Here is a 21,756-nt window from a genome sequence, read left to right as displayed (position 1 = left end):
ATCAATAACAAAAGTAAAGAGTAAGCTACATAGTGAAGATGTTCTGAAACGAGATTCGACTACACACTTCTGCGCAGGGAATGAAGAAGTGCTAACCAGTTAAGCCCGTCACTGTTATGTACGCAACTAGAAGGCTAAAGTAGAATAATCTGGAAGTCAAAATTTAAATCAATGTTGCATTCATGCAAAACTCAAAGCAGGTTTAATATCAATTTGAAAAGTTTGAGTCATTTTGGCTTTATATTTTAAGTTCGAGAATAACCATAAAATGTGCAAGGTGTCCCCCCACCCACATTCCAATGGCGTCTGAAACACCTTTCAATGACGCATCACTTCGGAAAAACAAGCTGCTACACGCGCGTACAGGCAGAGCCTCTTCAGATTTCATTTCCCTTATAGAGGATGAATCACCCTTCGGCGTTCTGGGACATATTTTAGAATGGTTGGTAATACTGATGCTGATATTGGAAAAGCTACCGTCTACAATACTTATACAACAAATTATTATATTAAGAATAATATATTTTATTTATTTATAATATCATCATCATAGTCATCATCATCATCATCATCATCATCATCATCAGCAGCAGCAGCAGCAGCTTTCCAAACTATGAAAGCCCTTCGCTATTAAATTAATAACAAAATGCCATCGTAAGCCTAACCTTGTCTGTACAAGCCTTTTTCGAAAAGTAAATTAATTTCAAGAAAAGATATATTCCACATACTGTAAACAAGTACTGTACAAGCCGCTGATTGCTCCTATATTGGCTTATGTTTCTGAAGTCTGGGAAATTACGAAGAGAGAAGAACAGAAACTGAAGAAAATTTAACGTAAAATTTTGAGAAGAATATCTGGTGCGGTACATGAACTAGTTAGTTCAGAATGGAGATGACTGACAAACGAAGACAGATTCTCAGGGAATCCAACATACAGAACGAGCAATTTAAAAGTCCCGACGCATTGGTCGTGCAATTGCAAAAATCAAAGCTGGCTGATAGGGTATGTAGTAAGAACTCTAGAAGAAAACAAAATTTTGAGAGCAAAGTTTTGAAAGTACCACCACCCAAACGCAGACCACTGGGAAAACCACTTACATTGCATAAACACTATTTATATTATGTCATTATAGTTTAGGTCAGTCGCCAGTTGCGTTCGGGCGTGGGTTCGATTCCCGCTTGTACAGATTACTTGGTTGGTTTCCCCCCCCCAAATTTTCCCCAACTGTAAGACGAATGTCAGGTAATCTATGGTGAATTCTAGCTCTCACTTCACTAAATCCATTTTTTTACAAACGGCGTGTATTTGACTGTTCGTCATTTACCTACGCTTCGTATAATATGAAACCAGTTGTTTATACTAATTCACCGACAGAGTCGTTGCCCAGGATGAGCCATAGCAGGCTGGTCTACGCTACAACCGCGATGAGATGAGCTGATGGTGGAGGTTTGTTGTGATGCCATAGAGGAATTGGAACTTACCGGAAATAAACCCCTGTGTTATCTGGACCACGGGTTTGCCCAAAACAACTTATAAATCGGAGGTACGCCGGGGATTGAACCCGGATCCACACGCTTAAGCTTATATGTCCAGCGCCCTGGCCACTAGACCACCGTGGCGGCGTACCATTTCGTTACCACCAATTCTATGGACGCCAAATAACCTAGTAGGTGATATGTCATCGTTTAATAACCAATGTATAAAAATACATTGTTGTTAAAATGTAGCGTAGTATATTTAATAAACATCCAAGGAAGTTGACCGCTACTGGGAAGCCAAAGCCCGAATGTTTTTAATTACTTAATCCGTAGTTTTGTTCACCACTTTCTTGTTTTTCCCTCAGTCAATGATAGTAAATATCATGTACTAGCCATTAGATAAATAAATAAATATTTAATAAACATTATGTGCCTGTGGAATGAAGATTTGTAACTTTAAGAGCACGCAACAATGTTGTCCGCCATTATTTTTGCAAATGTAGGCACCATAAATTCGCATTCAATGTGGGTTGTCGAGCAAATATTGAAGAACTTTCGAGATTTAATTTTCCACAAGCACAAAGCGTCCATGTAATACGAGCATCTCACGAGCTGATTTGCTTTGATCATTCACACACAACACTGTGACACGCCCAAACGTACCTGGAACAAAGTAGGCCTACGCCGCACATTGTTGCGAAGTTTGCTAACAACTCTCACAAGCAAGTGGCCCATCCGATACACGACGCGCTGATGTCGCAACTGAGCCTGGCACACGAATAAACTTCGTATATATACGATGATGGAAGCCAGAATATAAACTGACTTATATCACACTTCAGTAAAACTGTTGGGCTCGCATTACATCCTGTTGGACGGACCGACCATTTCGCACTGCAGTGGCGACAATGTGGAACTGAAGCAGCAGCAGCGGCGGCGAGGCGCCCGCCCGGAGCGTCGTCTTGCTATCGATCACATCTGAAGAGGAAGCACCGACGTCCTCCGCCCTCTCGCGATGTATTTCATTTCCACGTCACCTTGGCCCAGATTTACTTTCCGGAATTACCTTCCACCCACGGACACAGCTGGAAACAACAGTCGTCAAAAAGGCGGAAAGCAGGGTGATATACGATGCAATAAAAACTGCTCACAAAAGCCGTCGTTAAATCGATTTGAGACTTCCACAAAACCAGGTCTTCCAGGAACTGCTCCACCAACAACAACTTCAACATCGCAGTTTCACAAATACCTCAATGATATGCGGTTTGCCAACTTACAGTAATGAAGTGTAGTAGATTTATTAAAGTCCTACTTTGCTATACGCATGGCCATTAATTAAAATTATACTGGATGATTGAGGAAAGAACCATACGTTGAGGGGTGATATTATGAGCTATTCTGAATGAAAAACATTATAGAAACATGTCTTATTCTCAACGGTTTCGAGAAACAGATATTTGAAAATAATAGTCATGTCTCTTTTCCTTCCTCTGCATAATTGCTCACATTGATTGATGCAGACGCAGATGGCCAGTGATCCAGAACCTCAATGAAACCTATCCTGGGTGATGGATAGGTCGCAGTGGTAATTTCTTGGCCACTGATGTCACCCGACTTTACACCACTAGATTACTGTTTGTGGGGAATGGCTAAAGAGCGAAGTCTACACACGTAAAATGGATACAAGGGAGAAATTGCTTGATCGCGTTTTAAATGCTTGTGATCATTGGAATGTTCGAACCAGCTCAAATTAGCAACACGGTATCTGACTACATGAGCTGCAAAGTGCATCAAGGTTGACGGTGACATTTTTAACACGTTATGTAAAGAGAAATGGACAATTAAACACAACATACAGGTAACGATCTCTGAATTTACTGTCACCTGCACTGTTTCCGTTTCTCGTGGTTTCGATTGGTTTTCTCCAAAACCACTGAGAATAAGACATTTAGGGTGCTATTCATAGACATTTCGCTAGCCCCGCTACGAGCGTGCTAAACTAGCCTCGACTTTGCCAGAGGAGGGACAAATTATTCATATCGCTAACATTGGTTTATGAACATGAAAAACGTTAGTTTCGCTGATCATCCACCGGAAGCCCGCGCTAAAAATGTGTATGAATATGGCCCATTATGTTTATGCACAGTTTTTCCCTCAGAAACTCCCATACTGTCACTCCTCAACGTATGGCCTTTCCTTCCAGAATCATCCTGTATGTCAAGAAGAATATGTAGAAGAAGCAACACCTCATCGTCCTAATTCCGTATGCTCGGGACGCCAAATGTCCCGGTTTTTTTAATTGCGTCCCTTTTCCTAAATTATTGTTAAAATGATCATTTTTTCTTTTATTTCATTTACTAATCACGTAAGACATTGATTAATTCTATACTGTTTCCATCAGATGTCACCGTAATGAATTCAATGAAGACCATGTTAATCACAAAATGCAATTTCAAAAATGTGTCTTGCACGGACTTCTATATTTTTCTGAAGTAAAGGCCAACACTTTTAGAGAAAATTCACTCATCAAAGAACTATGATGCTGATTGTACAGTTGATCTTCATGGGGAATGTTAAATAGTTAAAATTTAATATTCTGAGGCAAGAAATGTTGTTATGAAACAAGTTCAGAATACAGTGACATGGATATAATGTAAGGTCCAATTAATATGAAGTATTTTTAAACAGATAAGTTAACCTAAGTAATTCAGACTAGTAATATAAATAAATGTTAACAATAACTTAAGCCAAGTATCCATGCTACTCTATTATGTACTTGCATAATTAATATAGCCTAGTTATTATAAACAGTGTAGTACTAATTACTTTAAAATAAATAAAACTGGACCTTATTGCTCACTGACATAATATAAACACAAGTAATAAAGCATGTTTAGATAAAATATGGATTCAAGTCAACTTTAATAAGTGTCCCGTTTTTTCTTTCATTTTGAAAATCTGGTCACCCTACAGTAGCGTCACAAATACTGAATAGTTGACGCGAACTGACGCTTGTCGTTTATGGAATTTCCGACGGTCGAATGACAGAAGGGTAGAGTCTCGCATGGCACAGAAGTCGCGTTCGTGTCACACAACTCACGCGTGTCTCATTGTCCCTTTGAGAGATGACGAACAGCGGGCCTGTATGGTAAATAAACGGTGTGGATTTGTAGGTAGAGATTAAACATTTCCATTAGAAATGTTACGCATAAACAATTGCAACTCGTATCACATAATTGGCCATGTTTGGTAGGCCGTTGCCAACTTATTATTATACATAACGCTTTAATAACATTTTATCATGTATAGATTAGATTATTCAAAATAATTATCTTGCTGTTAATAATTCCAATTGAGCATTTTATTTTTATTTTTTCAATTTAGGATACCATTTTCATGAAGGCAATAAACAATACTTTCAAACCACATTACACAAAACACTTCAAAGTTAAATTGAAATGCAATATTAATTCATTTGTTGTTCAAACAAGCTATAAACACAGTCTAGTATATACAGTCACGAAGCTTGAGTTGATGAGGGTACTAGGAACAATAGACTGTGCCGGTACTGTTTCATATTGTATGTGATGAGGCGATAGTAGCGATCCTAGTGGTTAGCAACTATCTATGGATGCATATTCCCTATGTATTCCTTCGTGACTGTGCATACTAGAATGTGCTATAAACTAGATTCACGTCTACAACCGAACCCAATGTAAACAAAAAACGACGTGACTCGTATGGTTTCAGAACTGAAAACAGTCGGGCGCAGAGGGTAGTAGACCTTTAGTTCGCAATCATATTGATGTTTTGAATTTTTCTTATAAAGTGCATGTTGTTTCTTAATGTTATTTCCTACTTTCTTGTATATTTTTTCTTGTGTATATTTAATGCGTAAGAAATGACTGTAAATAAGTAACAATCATAATGGTGACTCTTTCATCGCTCATTTAATATTGAGTGTACATAACACAAAATGTGTTCGGGGCAGAAAAAGATATCAGGTGACAGGCAGCATTAAAATATATGAGCCGTTCAGAGCAAAAGTGGTGTAAGTCAAAATTGGTAATGAGGTTTAAAGTAAAAATTCTGTAAAATACAGCGTAAAGTAGCAATTAATATGTCCTCCTTGCTATCCACTGACTACTAATAGTTTAAATAAAATAAATATTAATTGCTACTTTGCACTGTATTTTACAGAATGTTTACTTTAACCCTCATTACCCACTTTTGACTTACACCACTTTCGCTCTGAATGGCTCATATGTATCATATGCGGAGACTGAGAGGAAGGCAGAAAAGAAGGAAGATTGGAGAACGCAGGGTTTGCAGTGAAAGATCTGCAGAAAACTATGAATTAATGGAATGAATGAACATAAAATGTGTAAAATAAAACACAAGAAAATACCAAATATTATTCAGAAACGATATACACAACATTAAAAGAAGAGTTAAAAATTTCAATTTTTATTGCGATCTACACTCGCACATTCACCACGCCTGATTGTTGTAAAGTTGTGAGGCACGTATCACGTGGTTTTTGTTTACATTAGTTTCAGTTCTAAACGTCAATCCAGTATATCTGAATGTTAATACTATCAAATACAATTATTCTAGTTGGTAATGATCAGTAGATACTCTTCTTCTCTCTCTTTTTACATGACCTGCCCTACTAATTTAGTAGATAATTACGTAAGATACGAAATTTCCATTGTTTGTAAGTTACATAAGTTTCTAACGGTAATGTTAAATCCATATGTACAAAATGTACAATAATATTTTGAAATCCACATGGCATCTTTAACTCAATTTTGGATGGAATTCTATACGTACTTATCTCTTCTGCAAAATGGAAGTAACATAACTAAGCAGATTTTAACAGCTCTTTTCTTGGATGGAGTACGCTACAACAAAAAATTCTAATACCATATTAGTCCATAATGAATATTTTTCTCGGAAAAAAAATTGTCCTCCAAATGTCAACACTGTGTTACTCGATAAGTATTATCAATATCAGTCTGTTTTATTGCTCTTATCATTAGAGAAACTGATAAGGAATGATATATGTCTTTGCAATTTTTAAATAAAATCGACGGTTTTCTTTCAAATTAAATAAAAAGATTTAACACGCATCATTATTTCTTGCCATTAGACAATCTGGCAATCCTACCGCAGTGACTATGGAACGGAATGCTACTATTCAGACCTGAGTTCGTGTCTATTCGTAGATGAGTCGGCGACGCGCTGTTGCCAAACTACACAGACTTTCAGCCTAATTTTGTAATTAACCATGAACTTATTAGGCTATTATAAAACGCATAATAGTTTTTATTTCAATGTATTCTATTATCCCCTTCAATCTGCACAATTATATCACTTCCACCTGTAGACATCATAGGCCTATACAAGGCTTTCGAGTTAAGGCTGGTTCACAATAAACCGGGAACGGAAATGACAACGAGAACGGGAACTGAAATATTGTTAAAATAAATGTATTTAAATGTGAGCATTCACAATTAAATATTGTGAATGCTCACATTTAAATACATTTATTTTAACATTATTTCCGTTCTCGTTCTCGTTGTCATTTATCTTTCCGGTTTATTGTGAACCAGCCTTTACTCTGAAACGACTAGGAAATGCATCACGCTTTCAGTCAGTTGCTGATCAACAGATTCGCGTCAAACCTAATGACGATATGACAATTCTTTATCATCTTCCTGAGAATCTTCACGGAAATAGAGGTTGAATAGTGTAGTATACGTACTCAGTTCTATTACGTAATAGGAAGTTACGTTGTATTACGCGTATGTATGTATGTATGTATGTTGTGTGTATGTATGTATGTGTGTATGTATGTATGTATGTATGTATAAATCCAACCTTTATCCGTTAATTTTACTACAGACAAAAGTATTACAAATTTGTTTAAAAAAAGAGAAAGATTACTCAACTGAATTGTTGTTTAAACATTTCTAAGTTTTGGACATTAAACAAATTTATTATTTTATTTTATTAAAATATTTTCACAAAAATCTGATTAACTTTGAAAGGTATATACATAAATATAGAACTAAAAATATGAATTCTCTGCGTTTGTCTGAACCAAAATGTAAAACCAGTGCAGCTTTTTATCATAGCATGAGTCAAGGGCCCAGATTATTAAACAAACTGTATTCTAATATAATTTTAACCACGAATCCTCTCCAAATTAATAAAAAAAATTGTATTGGATTTATAGTTTGGTTTTAAACATATTAAACAATTTTTAATCTGTATTCACTCTCAATTTTAATTTTATTTTTGTCTGTATTGGAATCCCCTCCTGAGCAGTCTTTTACTCATTCAGGAGTGAGCTAGTTTATCTTACATTGTATTAACTTGTATTCATTTCAAACTTACTAGCAATAAAATAAATAAATAAACAAACAAATAAATAAATGTATGCATGTACGTACAGTTTTGAAGGAGTGCCTACATTTTTTTTTTAATTACGGCAGCATAAAAGCAAAATTTGAAATTTATAATTACATAGGCCTACTAAAAGGCATTCATTGCAATCCTCGTATTATAAATAGCTCGGGGTTATTTCGATTTGCTATGAATGGCTTTCAACACTAGTGTTAAAAGGTTACATTATTTTATCGGTTATTTGATGACGCTATATCAACAGTTCGGTTATATAAATCGACTGAATTGGTAATAGCGGGGTGACATCTCGGCGTAATGTATCTGAAAATCTGTACTGTATTACCTGACATTCGCCTTACAGTAACTGGAGAAAATCTCGGAAAAAAATCAAGATCAGGTAATTAGCCCAAACGGGATTCGATTCCGGACACGGAGTCATGCTCGATACCCCTAAACCAGTCATGTACGAGTCATGCTCGATACCCCTAAACCAGTCGTCGGCAAAACGTCAACATAGGGGGTGGAGAGAACTGAAGCTCGCCCGTGTAGTCTGGAAATAATTCACCGAACTACGGTGAAATCTGGTTTGTAATTGCTCAAATCTTGGCCCGTCAATCTGGAGCGCGCTTTACATTTAACGTGTTTCATTTTCGAAACAAAAAAAAAATTGCTTACATATATATGTCGAGCCGAACATTGAAATAAACCTTGCACGAAATGACCTAAGAAGTGGGTATTTTGAATTGTACTGAATTTTCAGGAAATTTTTAAACCTGAGCAATTTTCCAATTTTCCCTTTTTTAGGCTTCTTTGCAAACTTTCAAAATTTTATATTAAAATGATATCCGGCAACGCTTTTTTCTTAATCAGTAATTAATATTATTGCAAAGTACACGTGACAAAGGAGTTTTGTATATTGCCTCTTTATGGTGGTAATATGAAACCCTTTAAAGTAGTTTAGAACATAACAAACACATTATATTTTCTTCCTGTGCACAACAAAAGAATTTCTCTTCCTATTATTCTACAAATATTCGTTTTATGCACTCTTTACGTTTAGTGATTTGGAAACAGACATGCTGATCGCCAGTTACAACTACTTGTCTGTGCTGGAACTACCTCTGCAAAAGTGTGACGTAAGCTGCCGCTTGCCGCATGAAATGCCCTAAACCATTCCATTCCATGATGATGTACTACTACGTTAGTGGGTGGTTCCTGAACAGCAGTCAGAATTGTATCTCTCATACTTGAGATTCGTATAATCTTACTAATACCTCCTCACTGTAAATTCCACTTACACTGGATACAGTTACGAAACACGTTTCCGAGAAGAAGAGTTGCGTTATCGCTACCGTACGATGCGTTATCAGACACTTTCTTGAACGTGAAAATCTGCGAAAGCTGTTAGAGGCAACAGGTTCCACGCCCATCATCCGCGTATACAATTACAGCAAACTGTATGCCGGATACAGAAACATATAGTTTCTGTTCTTTTTAACGACCAGCTGAAACTGAATGGACAGTTAATCAACTACTGTCTACAGATAAGAGGAGGAATATAGGCAGACGGTATTATTACGCTTCGCGATATCCCATCTCATGTTTCATCTCACGTAGGCCTAATCCTCTAAAATAAGGGCAGCATATGAAACAATTTGTACTTCTGCACTGTTCCGAATACGTACAACGCACTGAAAACATCCAGAAACATTATTGTAACAGCAAGAAACACCGTAAAATTCACTTCGGAATTCAAACTCCAATTATGACTAGGCCTACGTTCAATACCATTTGGCGTAAGTGGTGTAATAGTTTCAATACTCGCCACTGAGTACGAGATCCGTGGGTTCAAACCCGACAGAGGACGGTAAAAATCCATAGCATGGCTTCCTTCGGAAGAAAAGGAAATAAAGCTGGGAATCCCATATCGTAGATTTACGATATGTAAAAGAATCCTAAAGTCTAAATTTACATGCCATTTTTCGCCTACACCCAAATCTGGAGGTAGCACAATAGATCCATAACAGTGGTCTAGCAGAGCATGAGTTTGTTCCAGCAATATACCAGGTACATTGACGAAAGTAACGTGTTCTAAATAAAGTGTCCTATGTAGGCTTACCACCATCTCTGTAATGCTGTGGTATTACGTGTATTCATCATTAGTAGTGACGAACATTTTCCCCTTATTAAGTAATGTTTTTAGGTTAATGATTTTGCTAAGTTTCATAACAAATTGTAGTGATATAATAATTATCACTTCCTCTTATCCTGGCTGGTAGGTGAACTAATTGCTACTCAATGAGTCACTATTTAACTATATATATTTTTTGTTTAATAATATTAAGAGTAACTATCACAAGAAAACTTCACACGCGCAATTCAAAACGAATCAAGATTTAAAAATAAATTTTATCTGGAAATTAACTACACTAACCAATCATAGACCACTTTTAACATAACGATAACGCAGGACTCGGCACTTGTAATGATATGGATGACTAACCAAGCTGCGAATGCGTTATTCAGTTGTGAAAGATAAAGTAGGGAGTCTACTACAGAATAACGAAGTCGGGGAATCACGAACCGCGCCACATATTAATGTTTCCCTCAGTCAACAATAACTAATTATTTTAAATTAATAAAGAACAGACATGCATCGATCTCATGTGGAGCAAACAGTGTTGTGACAATTTATTGAATCTGTCAAGTTCTCAGGATATTATATTCGTCTGCGCTTGTTTCTTAATCAGTATCAATGTTATGGCAGAGAAAACTTGACAACGCGCTGTTTTGATCAATGTTATGGCAAAGCAAACTGGACAATGGCACTGTTTTGATCAGTGTAATGACAAAGTAAACTTGACAACGGCGCTGTTTTGATCAGTGTAATGACAAAGTAAACTTGACAACGGCGCTGTTTTGATCAATGTTATGGCAAAGCAAACTTGACAATGGCGCTGTTTTGATCAATGTCATGGCAAAGCAAACTTGACAATGGCGCTGTTTTGATCAGTGTAATGACAAAGTAAACTTGACAACGGCGCTGTTTTGATCAATGTTATGGCAAAGCAAACTTGACAATGGCACTGTTTTGATCAGTGTAATGACAAAGTAAACTTGACAATGGCGCTGTTTTGATCAATGTTATGGCAAAGCAAACTTGACAATGGCGCTGTTTTGATCAGTGTAATGACAAAGTAAACTTGACAACGGCGCTGTTTTGATCAATGTTATGGCAAAGCAAACTTGACAATGGCACTGTTTTGATCAGTGTTATGACAAAGTAAACTTGACAACGGCGCTGTTTTGATCAATGTTATGGCAAAGCAAACTTGACAATGGCACTGTTTTTATCAGTGTAATGACAAAGTAAACTTGACAACGGCGCTGTTTTGATCAATGTTATGGCAAAGCAAACTTGACAATGGCGCTGTTTTGATCAGTGTAATGACAAAGTAAACTTGACAACGGCGCTGTTTTGATCAATGTTATGGCAAAGCAAACTTGACAATGGCACTGTTTTTATCAGTGTTATGACAAAGTAAACTTGACAACGGCGCTGCTTTGATCAATGTTATGGCAAAGCAAACTTGACAATGGCACTGTTTTTATCAGTGTAATGACAAAGTAAACTTGACAACGGCGCTGTTTTGATCAATGTTATGGCAAAGCAAACTTGACAATGGCACTGTTTTGATGAGTGTAATGACAAAGTAAACTTGACAACGGCGCTGTTTTGATCAATATTATGGCAAAGCAAACTTGACAATGGCACTGTTTTGATCAGTGTAATGACAAAGTAAACTTGACAACGGCGCTGTTTTGATCAATATTATGGCAAAGCAAACTTGACAATGGCACTGTTTTGATCAGTGTTATGACAAAGTAAACTTGACAACGGCGCTGTTTTGATCAATGTTATGGCAAAGAAGACTTGACAACGACACTATTTTGATCAATGTTATGGCAAAGAAAACTTGACAACGGCGCTGTTTAAATCAATGTTATGGAAAAGCAAACTTGAAAATGGCACTGCTTTGATCAATGTTACAGCAATATAGTACGAATTATAATAAATCAATAGCTTAACTTTTCACTTTCTAAGCACAAGTGCAATGACTGGCTACTGACGAAGTCTGCATATATGTTAATGAATAGCATCGCTATTGCGTCACGCATTCGTACCACTAACTTACTTTCCCTTGCCGTTTCATCCCGCTCTTCAATTTGTGAGTCACAAACAATAATTAATGTGTCATGTCAAAAAAAAACTTTGCTTACAGAAAGAACTCTATTACATAACCAGTGTTTGCTTGACACAGGAGCCTATTCCACAAAGGTATGGTGTTGTACATTACAAATTACTGATGAAAGATGTTGTAAAGTATGGAGTTGTATCGTTTTCTTCCACGAAAGAATTTTATTAAAGTGTGTTGTACATTACCAATGAATCGCTACTAGTGACGTCATATCAATAAACATACTACGTCATAACATGAAGCAGCTGGTTATCTTCATATTTCATTCATCGAATTAGGTTATGTTTGTCTCTTTAATCGTAATGTATTTTAAGGTAGGTTATACAGCAGAGATTCGTAGATTCTATGAATTTCGTAACCCTGCAATGTTATTTATTTTAGTTTACTTCTTTAATAATAAAAAATTTACTTTCGTATTATCATGATGTTCTTCCGCGATACCCACATAATGCTCGTTCATAATTTCCCATATTAGCCAACAGATGCCACTATTAACGATCTTCACCCCCAAACTTAATTGTTACTAAATTACAAACTATGTAAAATTATAGAAATGGTGTCAAAGGAGCCGAAATTGTTTCTTTTGAAGGAAATAGAAGCAAAAGAATATAACATACAGCACATGTTTGAGGGGGTCAGAAGCAAAGAGGTACAAGTGACATTTCTAAAAATACGAGTTAAGTGCATCCGGCGCACGATAATACATTCAAAATTTTAGTGGCATCTGTTAACGACATCACACACTAAAATTGAAATTACAAATTTCACGGAATTTACGAAATCTTCAGTACTTTCAATCACATTTTCTCACAAATAACTTAAGTGCCCTTATACTTCTTTGCTTCTCACCCCTCATTTATCAAAATATTTATCTTAATATTATGAAATGAATATATTTAAATCGCATTGCTACATGTACGGTATGTATTAGTCTCCTTTCATTGGTAGAGAATACTTGACAGTTCACTAGTAAGTTAGAAATACTAGTACTTTTGTGAAACACAATCATAAAACTTAATTGGTAATTTGTAAGTATAGAGTGGTAAAGTATTACTGTAGAAAAGTCTTTTGTGGCACAGAAACTCTAGTATTTTTACTACTTTGTGGAGAATTTACTTGTAATGTACAATATCATGTCTTTGTGGAATAGGCCTCAGGAGTAGGGCAGACACTTGCAGTGATCTTGCGCTCTTCCCTCACCCTCTAGATGCCACCCAACCTTCCCAACTACCTATTCCGTCGGACAACCACAACAAGAACACTGAGTGCAACGCCGCTACATTTAATAAGATAATTATGCGAGTAGGTACCTGCTTGAGTGCGACGGACTTCTCCGCGGAGACGCCGTCCATCTCGAGCCTCGCCCTCACCGCGGCGGCCGCCGTCTGCTCCTGGTAGCTCACTTCGCCTGTCTGCACGCGCTTCATCTCCGTGGAGTTGGCCGTCGCCTGCTCCGAGCTGAAGCCGTCCGTCACCACTTTGGTCTTGGAGGCCGACGTGACGCGCTTCTGCTCGAACTTGAGTGTCTCGGCGCTGCTGGAGTTGTGGCCCACGCCGCTCACCAGGTTCGGGCTGGTGAGGCACACGGTGCCCGTGACCGGCGGCGGAGTGTCGGGGTCGGGGAAAGTGACGAGGGGCTCCGGACTCGCGCCGCCGCTTCCACCCCCGTCGTCTCGGTCCAGCTCCTCCATGGAGCTCCTCAAGCGGCTGCTGAAGTTCATGGCGGTGGTGCTGGACAGGTTCTTCATCTCCGAGATGCTGGACTTGAGCTCGGAGAGGTCCGACTTCATGGAGGAAGCCTTCATCTCGCTGGACGACGTGACGTGCACCCTCTGAGACGAGGACGACGACTTGGCTTGCAGCATCTGTGAAACAAAAACGTATATTTAGAACTGCCCAGCTATTTCCATATGCCATCCTGACGGCGGCGGTTACTAATGCTCCTGGCCCCGCTCCAAGAGCAATATGCTACACAAATAACAATGTTACCTGCAGGCCTTGAGCCACAGACCTAGACCTGTGAGGCAGATACGCTACCTAGTGCAGATATTCACAACTAAATCCGCAGCTTAGTTAGTGATATTCGCTATCCTCACTTCGTACAGCATATTTTCTTTCACATTTTATGTTTAATATACATCGCGATTCATGTCGTAAGACGAAAAGTGAACATAGTGAATTCTATGCAAGTTACGTCAAACTTGCGTCACGTGTTGCTGGCACTGATATCATTGGACGGCTGATGGCTCCTCGCCGAATGAGCCTATTTATTGCACTTTTACTCATTGGAAATTCTTAGTGGTTTGTACCGGTTACTACGGCTGAAAACCAAGCCTTGAGATTTCCCTTTCTCTTGTCGATACTCCACCACTGCTCTATTATAGTCATTTCACCATTCCAATGTCTATGAACTTATCATTAGACGCGGATTTTAGGTAAAACAGTTTTTTATATAGAGAGTGAAAGTGAAATAGTCTTGCAGATTTCCAGAGGGAATAGCTTATGTTGTATGTAACAAAAAACTATATTAATATCATATTGGTGGAAAGTTCACATTTTTTTTTTTCAGAAAAAAGTTTTTTCCCAAATGTTTAACAATCTCTTATTCGGTACCTATTGCGAGTAGAATAGTAATTTTTGTCCATATCGATAGGAAATCTAATAAATAATAATTTATCCCTCTGGCGTATTTCAATAGCGTGCACGGTTTTCGTGTAAATTTAATTTTAAAAACCTCTAAATTCAAGCCATTGCACGAAGCAAGTGGCAACGTCCTGGCAGAGAGCAGCTCACCTACCAACACTCACCGAGTTCGTTGACCTCTACATCTGTATCTCGAGTAGAGTGTGTTAGCGGCGATGTTGCCTACTGAAACTTCAAACTTAATTTTCTAATTATTAACCGTGCATTTAATCAAAAAACGTAATATATGTTTACGTGAACCCTATCGTTCCTTCAATCTGCAAGGTTATTTCACTTCCAACCTGTATGTAGGTAGATATTTGCTCACACAGTTGTATAATTGTGTTTCGTGTATAATTAAGTCCGAATATAGGCCTACATAGAGACTCTGCGAACGTACAGGAAGGTCAACCGACCAGCGGTAAGATCCCTACACTAATGTAGCTGTTTGCCTCCGTGAACGCGCAGCTTCACCTGATCAAAACTTAAGTACTAAGTACATATTAAACGAGGTATTCCCATCTCCCTCTATCATTCCACCAACACTTTCCACTTGCCCCTCGTTTCATCTATCATCTGCAATAGTAAAAATTGGCTGAAGCAAGATGGTACACCAGTCAAGGTCAGCTGATCAGAAATGGCTACTCATTCACGAAATGGAACCTGGCTCTATTAGAAGCTGAGGCAGGATGGCCACTTGTCAGTATCGGATTCACAAATGCGACCCAGGCCACCTGTCGGACTAGTACAACCATGGCATATATAGGGCGCAATTGGTCAAAGCGTGCCTGACTGTACGGACCCGACAGCCCTCTAAAAGTCAAGTCAGACTCTTATTAAAATAACAGTTGAAAAAACTGAGCGCCATGTGCGACCTGGTGCCGGAATTTGTCTACCCCTGTACGGTACATAAATGTAATGTAGTAATTTTGATTCATACTGGTTGAGTGGAAGAGAAGGCCGAATGGCCTTAATTCTGCCAGTTACAATAAACCATTATTATTATTATTATTATTATTATTATTATTATTATTATTATTATTATTATTATTATTATTATTATTATAAATGCATAACCACCCATATATACTAATATGAAATTCACAATTTTTTTTTTAACTGACTGTACAACAAACGCCACGCAACAGTCATCCGACACGCAACAACACAACAGTGTCGAAGTTAAACTCTTGCAGTTATAAAATTACTAACTCAACGTTGCAAATTACTTAATTATTTCTGTGTTCTGCTAGTCTCTCGCGTCATCCGCTCGTTCGTGTCTCCAGTTTGCACTTACGTGTAACTGAAATCCCCAAAGTAAGATTCCACGAAAGCCTCGCAGACTCGAGAGTGCCTTGAGATATGGTTGAAATACTGTATTTTGCAAGCAGCTGTGTAATCTTAAATACTCTGCAATGTATAAATTAGATACCCACTGACAAACGTCACTGAATTTAGTAGAAAGCTTGGAAAAAGTATGAAAATGTAATTTTAGAACAAACAGCACATTTATTTTGAAGATAATGGTTAAAATTTATGGTAAACGAGAACAAGGTGTATAGTACATCGTGCTACTTTCTTGCAGTATACCGATTGTAAATATTTCGAAATCGCCTTTTTTTCTCTCCTTTTACGGAGGAGGGTCCCGAAGTCTTGCACCTCAGTCTGAAGCTTATTATGCTTACCACTCCTGTTTTGTGAATGATATGTGTCGCCGAACGGTCGCGCTCTTGTACGAATACAGCACGCTGCACCAGGAACTGAACCCGGGCTATGGTAATAATGATGATAATGATATGTGAATGAATAACGGCGAAATGAGCCTGAAGTCCAACGCTGAAATTTACCCAGCAATTCTGCTTCACTTGGTTAAAGGAAAACCGCGAAAGAAACCCAACCATGTAACAAATTCCAACCAGGATTTGAACCCGGCCCGCTCGTCTCATGATCAGACATGCTAACCGTTACTTCACAGCGATGGACAAAAGGACCTTTACAAAAAATAAATTAATGAACAAACCTATTCGAATTTTATTTACTCGCTTTTTCTCAAAAACTGCCAATAATGCATTAACTGATTTATCAGCCCCTTCAAATATTAGAACATTATGAAAATTTGAATCACTACTACAATAATTATTATGTTTACTGTATACTTAGAGGATACTTGTGATTACTTTTAGCATTGAATTTGTGACTTCTTTCGATTATCTGCGTTTCTTTATCTAATAGAGTATTCTCTCGAGTGGTATTCAATCTATGGCACGCGTACCCCCAGGGGTATGTGAGGTATTCTCAAGAGGTACTTATCCCACTGATTTCATGACTACGTATGTAAAAGTGCTGACATATTTTATTACATATGGGCAGGACATGTAGCACGTATGGGCGAATCCAGAAATGTATACAGTGTTAGTTGGGAGACCGGAGGGAAAAAGACCTTTGGGGAGGCCGAGACGTAGATGGGAGGATAATATTAAAATGGATTTGAGGGAGGTGGGATATGATGATAGAGACTGGATTAATCTTGCACAGGATAGGGACCGATGGCGGGCTTATGTGAGGGCGGCAATGAACCTTCGGGTTCCTTAAAAGCCATTTGTAAGTAAGTAATTATGAAGGGTTCAGAACCATAGTGGGCCAAGCGCCATTTATTAAAAATGGAGAAAACAAGGGTTAAAATTAAGTGATGACCATAATTTAACGAAGCATATATATAAGTATGGACATAGAAACTAAATGATATGTCAATCTTCATTAAATTATGGTATTTAGCCTACTCAACTTTAACCCTTGCTTTCTCCGGTTTTAATAAATGGCGCTTGGCCCACTATAGCTCTGAACCCTTCATATGTTGATAATCATTGCAATTTACATATTTTCATTGTTTTTTGTTATTTCTCATATAACTACAATGCAGTTCAGGGGTACTAAAATTAAAAAAAATGTATTTTGGGGGAACAATAACAAAAAAGTTTGAATACCACTGCTTTAGATCATTTCCACTGGTCTTACGTCGTTTATGCAGAACTGTCTACAAAAGGAAAATCAATCTTGCCAAAAGACGAGTTTATTTCCTGGATCAATATACAGTATGTAAGTTAAATCAGTGAATACAAGAAGAGTACTTTCCTAAAGGACGAGTATTTTCTGTGGACCAAAATTGCAATACAAATGTAGTATAAGTTAGTATTTCACCGTGAACCAAAATAATAAAAATAGAGTATTTTTTCTCGATATAGTTTGCGGCATATGCAGAATCCCATTATACTACTGGTAACAGAGTGATGTGGAATTACGTTTTAAATTATGTTTTATTGTATTTTATCATGTTTTACGATTAAATTTTCCTAAAAGACGAGCATTTCTCATGGATCAAAAATGAAATACAAATGGAGTAAAAATTATTATTTTCCGTATCACATGCTGATGAATCGTTAGTGTTTTAATGTTTATGTTTGTGACACTGAATATCAGCTGACAATGAGCGAAGAAAGACATCATGGCTGATTATCAAAATTGACAGTGGGAAAAAGTCTAAAGAATATATGTTTTATAAAGCTTAATTATAATTAACTCTTAATAGAGAGTATTTCAGACCCGCTGTCTACTAATCGTTCAGGGCAACGACTTCAGCCACGAGCAGTAGCTCCGCGAATGCTGATGCAGATGGACTTACTCAGCAAACACACGACACGAGAAACGCTGACTTGTCAGAACGCTCGCTTACACACGGTAAGAACAGAGAACGTAATGCAACTAGTTTAAAAACTCGCAAGAGCTGTTCCCCTAAATCTTAAACGCTGATTTATTTTAATTGGTTTATTTTACGACGCTTTAACAACTATGGTTATCTAGCGTCTGAATGAGATGAAGGCGATAATGCCAGCGAAATGCGTCCAGGGTCCAGCGCCGAAAGTTACTCAGAATTTGCTCTTAATGGATTGATGGAAAACCCTGGAAAAAGCCTCAACCAGGAAACTTGACCCAAACAGGATTTGAACTCGGGCCCGCCTGTTTCACGATCAGACTTGCTAACCGTTACTCCTCAGCGGTGGAATGAACACACAGATACTTTCATTACAGTGTTTATGAGGAATATTATAGAACCAGAAATGTTTAATTGTGGCAAACTTGGCCTAAAAGAAATTTGTGCCGTTTAGTTGACTCGCGAAACTACTCAATTGGTCACGGAAATGTTAAGCATGAAGGAAGACAGCAGGAAAGAGTGTTTTCGCCTGGGCAGGATGACGTGTCCGGGTGATTCAGAGATGGCAGATCCGCATCCCGACACCTGTCTCCGCCTCACCTGTGCTGTGGACGTGCTTGTGACCTGGGGTCTCGCGACCATGGCAGCGTTCTTCTTTTGGAAATTCTCCATCACTGCCGCCATGTCTCCGTTCTCGGCACTCTCTACCGGGAAATCGGACATCTGGAACAAACGAAATTAAACGTTACAATCTCTAGGCCGAAATAGCTTATAAAAGTGTGCTACATTAATATTAGTTTTCCTCGTAACACTCCAATCCGTAGATGTCTAGTTTACGTATACCACTTTCCGTTTGCTCTGCGATCTATCGATGACTTGAGGAGTTACAAAATTCCAGATGTTCCCCTTATTGAATGTATTAAGGGAGGATTATGGAGAAAGTAACATTTTCTATGTTTTTAAGATACAGCTTTCATTTTCGGTACATATATATATAAAACTTAGAAATCCAATAGAGTTAGCAAAATTTGACTTCCTACAGTTCTTTTTTAAGTTATTCTATTTTTTTCTACAAAAAGTGGGCAAGTTTTCAAAATTCCACTCCTCATCCAAATTTCATGTAATCAGTCTGAATATTTTTACACAGCACCATTGCTATGTGCAACAGTCCGAGATTATAGAGAAGAAATAAGTTTGGAAATAATCCCATTTTTTTATTGTTTTGTTTAAGTTACATTTTTTTTAAAAAAGCCGGAGAGTTAGTAAAAATTCATGTACAAAACTGTTAAGTGAATACAGGCCTACAGAAAAAATTCAGCTACTTGACTATAAAATTGTAGAAACCTTAATGATTTGGATGGAAATACACAGAATATGAGCACTGTTAGTACCGGAGAAAAATGACTTTAAAGTTGGCACTCCAACGCCATTAGTTGGGTTTCCAGCGTCTTACGCCTTTGAAACATGTAGAGTAGGATATTAGGGACCATTCAGAGATAAAAATAAAAATCCTTTTTTTTACCATAAACTGTAATATTTGAAACTGATCAAAAAGAGAAAAAGGAATTTGTTGGGTTACTGGTTGAGAAGAAACTACCTATTGAAGAATGCACTGAAAGGAATGGTGAACGGAAGAAAATTTCGGGGCAGAAGAAGATATCAGATGATAGATGACATTAAAATATACGGATATTATTGAGAGAGAGTAAGATCAAAAGCAGAAAATAGGAAAGATTGGAGAATGCTGGGTTTGCAGTGAAAGACGTGTCCTCGGGCAGAAAACTACGAATGAATTAATTTCTCTTATTGACCTCCGTTGGTCCAGAGAACATTTCGCTAGGATTATATAAAAAAATGCAAATAAATATTCAGGACACAGCACGGAGATTGCATAACTTGTGGTATGGTTACGGATCTGAATCGCAACCAGAGCTTGCATAGAAGTAACTGCAGGTTACCGCACACAAAAACAAACTGGAAAAGGACCCCCCACAGAATGTAGTAGGCCTATCTATAAAAGTATTCTTGAATTATGAGTGGCGTACGTAAACTAGACAATTACGCTTCAATATACCATTTTCTTTATAATTTACCATCACACACAACTTGGTGCCTGGATATAACCGTAACTCCATGTGATAAATCACACAAATGACATTCGCTGAATGTAAAAAAATATCTCGTAACACGACGATGCAAGATGTACGAGTATGTAACAATTCCTGTCATGAAAGAGGCATATTGATTCACGTGTTTTGTTCCTTATTTGAATGAGAGATCCTGCTGCTACGCACAACACACGGGAACAAAAAAAGTACTTAAATCATTGAATATAACCTCATAATTGTATTGTAGCACACCGCTCTATAAACACTATGTGATCACTGCGAAAGTTATAAACCCACCCAATTCGGCCCAAATACCTTCGATTCTTATATTTCTTATTAGATTAACGATTTTCTCAGACATTTTCACACGAAATCACGTAACTATTCGGTATCATCATAATGTTTGCACTACGTGGGAAAGCACACTTTGCTTCGGTCCAGGGCAAAACTGTGCACCTATCTTCCAAAAAGCGTATATGCAAGACAGACTAAAAAGCTACACAGACTAAACACTGTCACTGATCCTTCAATTTATGAAAATTCGTTTATTTTTATTTTTGCAGATATATGTGTATTTCTAAAGTTACACAATCTCTCAGTTTCATTTCATCTTGAAATAGCGCAACACAAATCAAACGTCAGTCCCGTGTGTGGTGCGTAGCGAGAAAGAAGATTCATTGAACAAAGATTACGAAATGATGCACAAAGAACTAATTCAATGAAAGAATGAGCTAACCCATCGGCCAATAAAATTAGTGAGGTTTTGATAAATGTGACACATTATGATATAACAAAAAATTCTTCCTCGAAATTTATGTAGGGCCATACACCAACACAGTATTCCGGAACGAAAAGGTTGAAGTGTAATAAAAAAGAAAAACAAGCCCATCATTAGCTCACTCTCTCACGTATTCATCCAACTGACCGATTTCAGGAAGGCTTCCCTGGCCTCGTTCATCACGGGAAGATTGTGCATCCCGCAACAAGTCGTATCCTCTCTATTCGAAGACCTCCTCTTTCACACTGGACCGAAACGTGTCTCAACTTGCGGGATTAGCAGAAGTTTCGTAACTGGCGGCAGTTAAAACAACTTTCGTTTCCAACAGAC

General features: G+C 37.8%; 1 protein-coding gene across 1 annotated transcript in view; it reads right to left on the bottom strand.

Moving 5' to 3' along the window:
• Sarm (sterile alpha and armadillo motif) overlaps positions 1 to 21,756 on the bottom strand; it is a 406,159-nt gene that overhangs the window by 19,904 nt on the left and 364,499 nt on the right. The window contains exons 3-4 of the mRNA XM_069847647.1: positions 19,141 to 19,263; positions 13,460 to 14,014 (exon numbers count right to left, since the gene is read on the bottom strand). Of these exons, the coding sequence (XP_069703748.1) occupies positions 13,460 to 14,014; positions 19,141 to 19,263 (678 nt within the window). The remainder of the gene's footprint in view (positions 1 to 13,459; positions 14,015 to 19,140; positions 19,264 to 21,756) is intronic.

The sequence above is a fragment of the Periplaneta americana genome, chromosome 15 (genome assembly GCF_040183065.1).
Source record: "Periplaneta americana isolate PAMFEO1 chromosome 15, P.americana_PAMFEO1_priV1, whole genome shotgun sequence".
In the NCBI taxonomy this organism is placed as follows: Eukaryota; Metazoa; Arthropoda; class Insecta; order Blattodea; family Blattidae; genus Periplaneta; species Periplaneta americana.
This window is presented reverse-complemented; position numbering and strand designations above follow the sequence as displayed.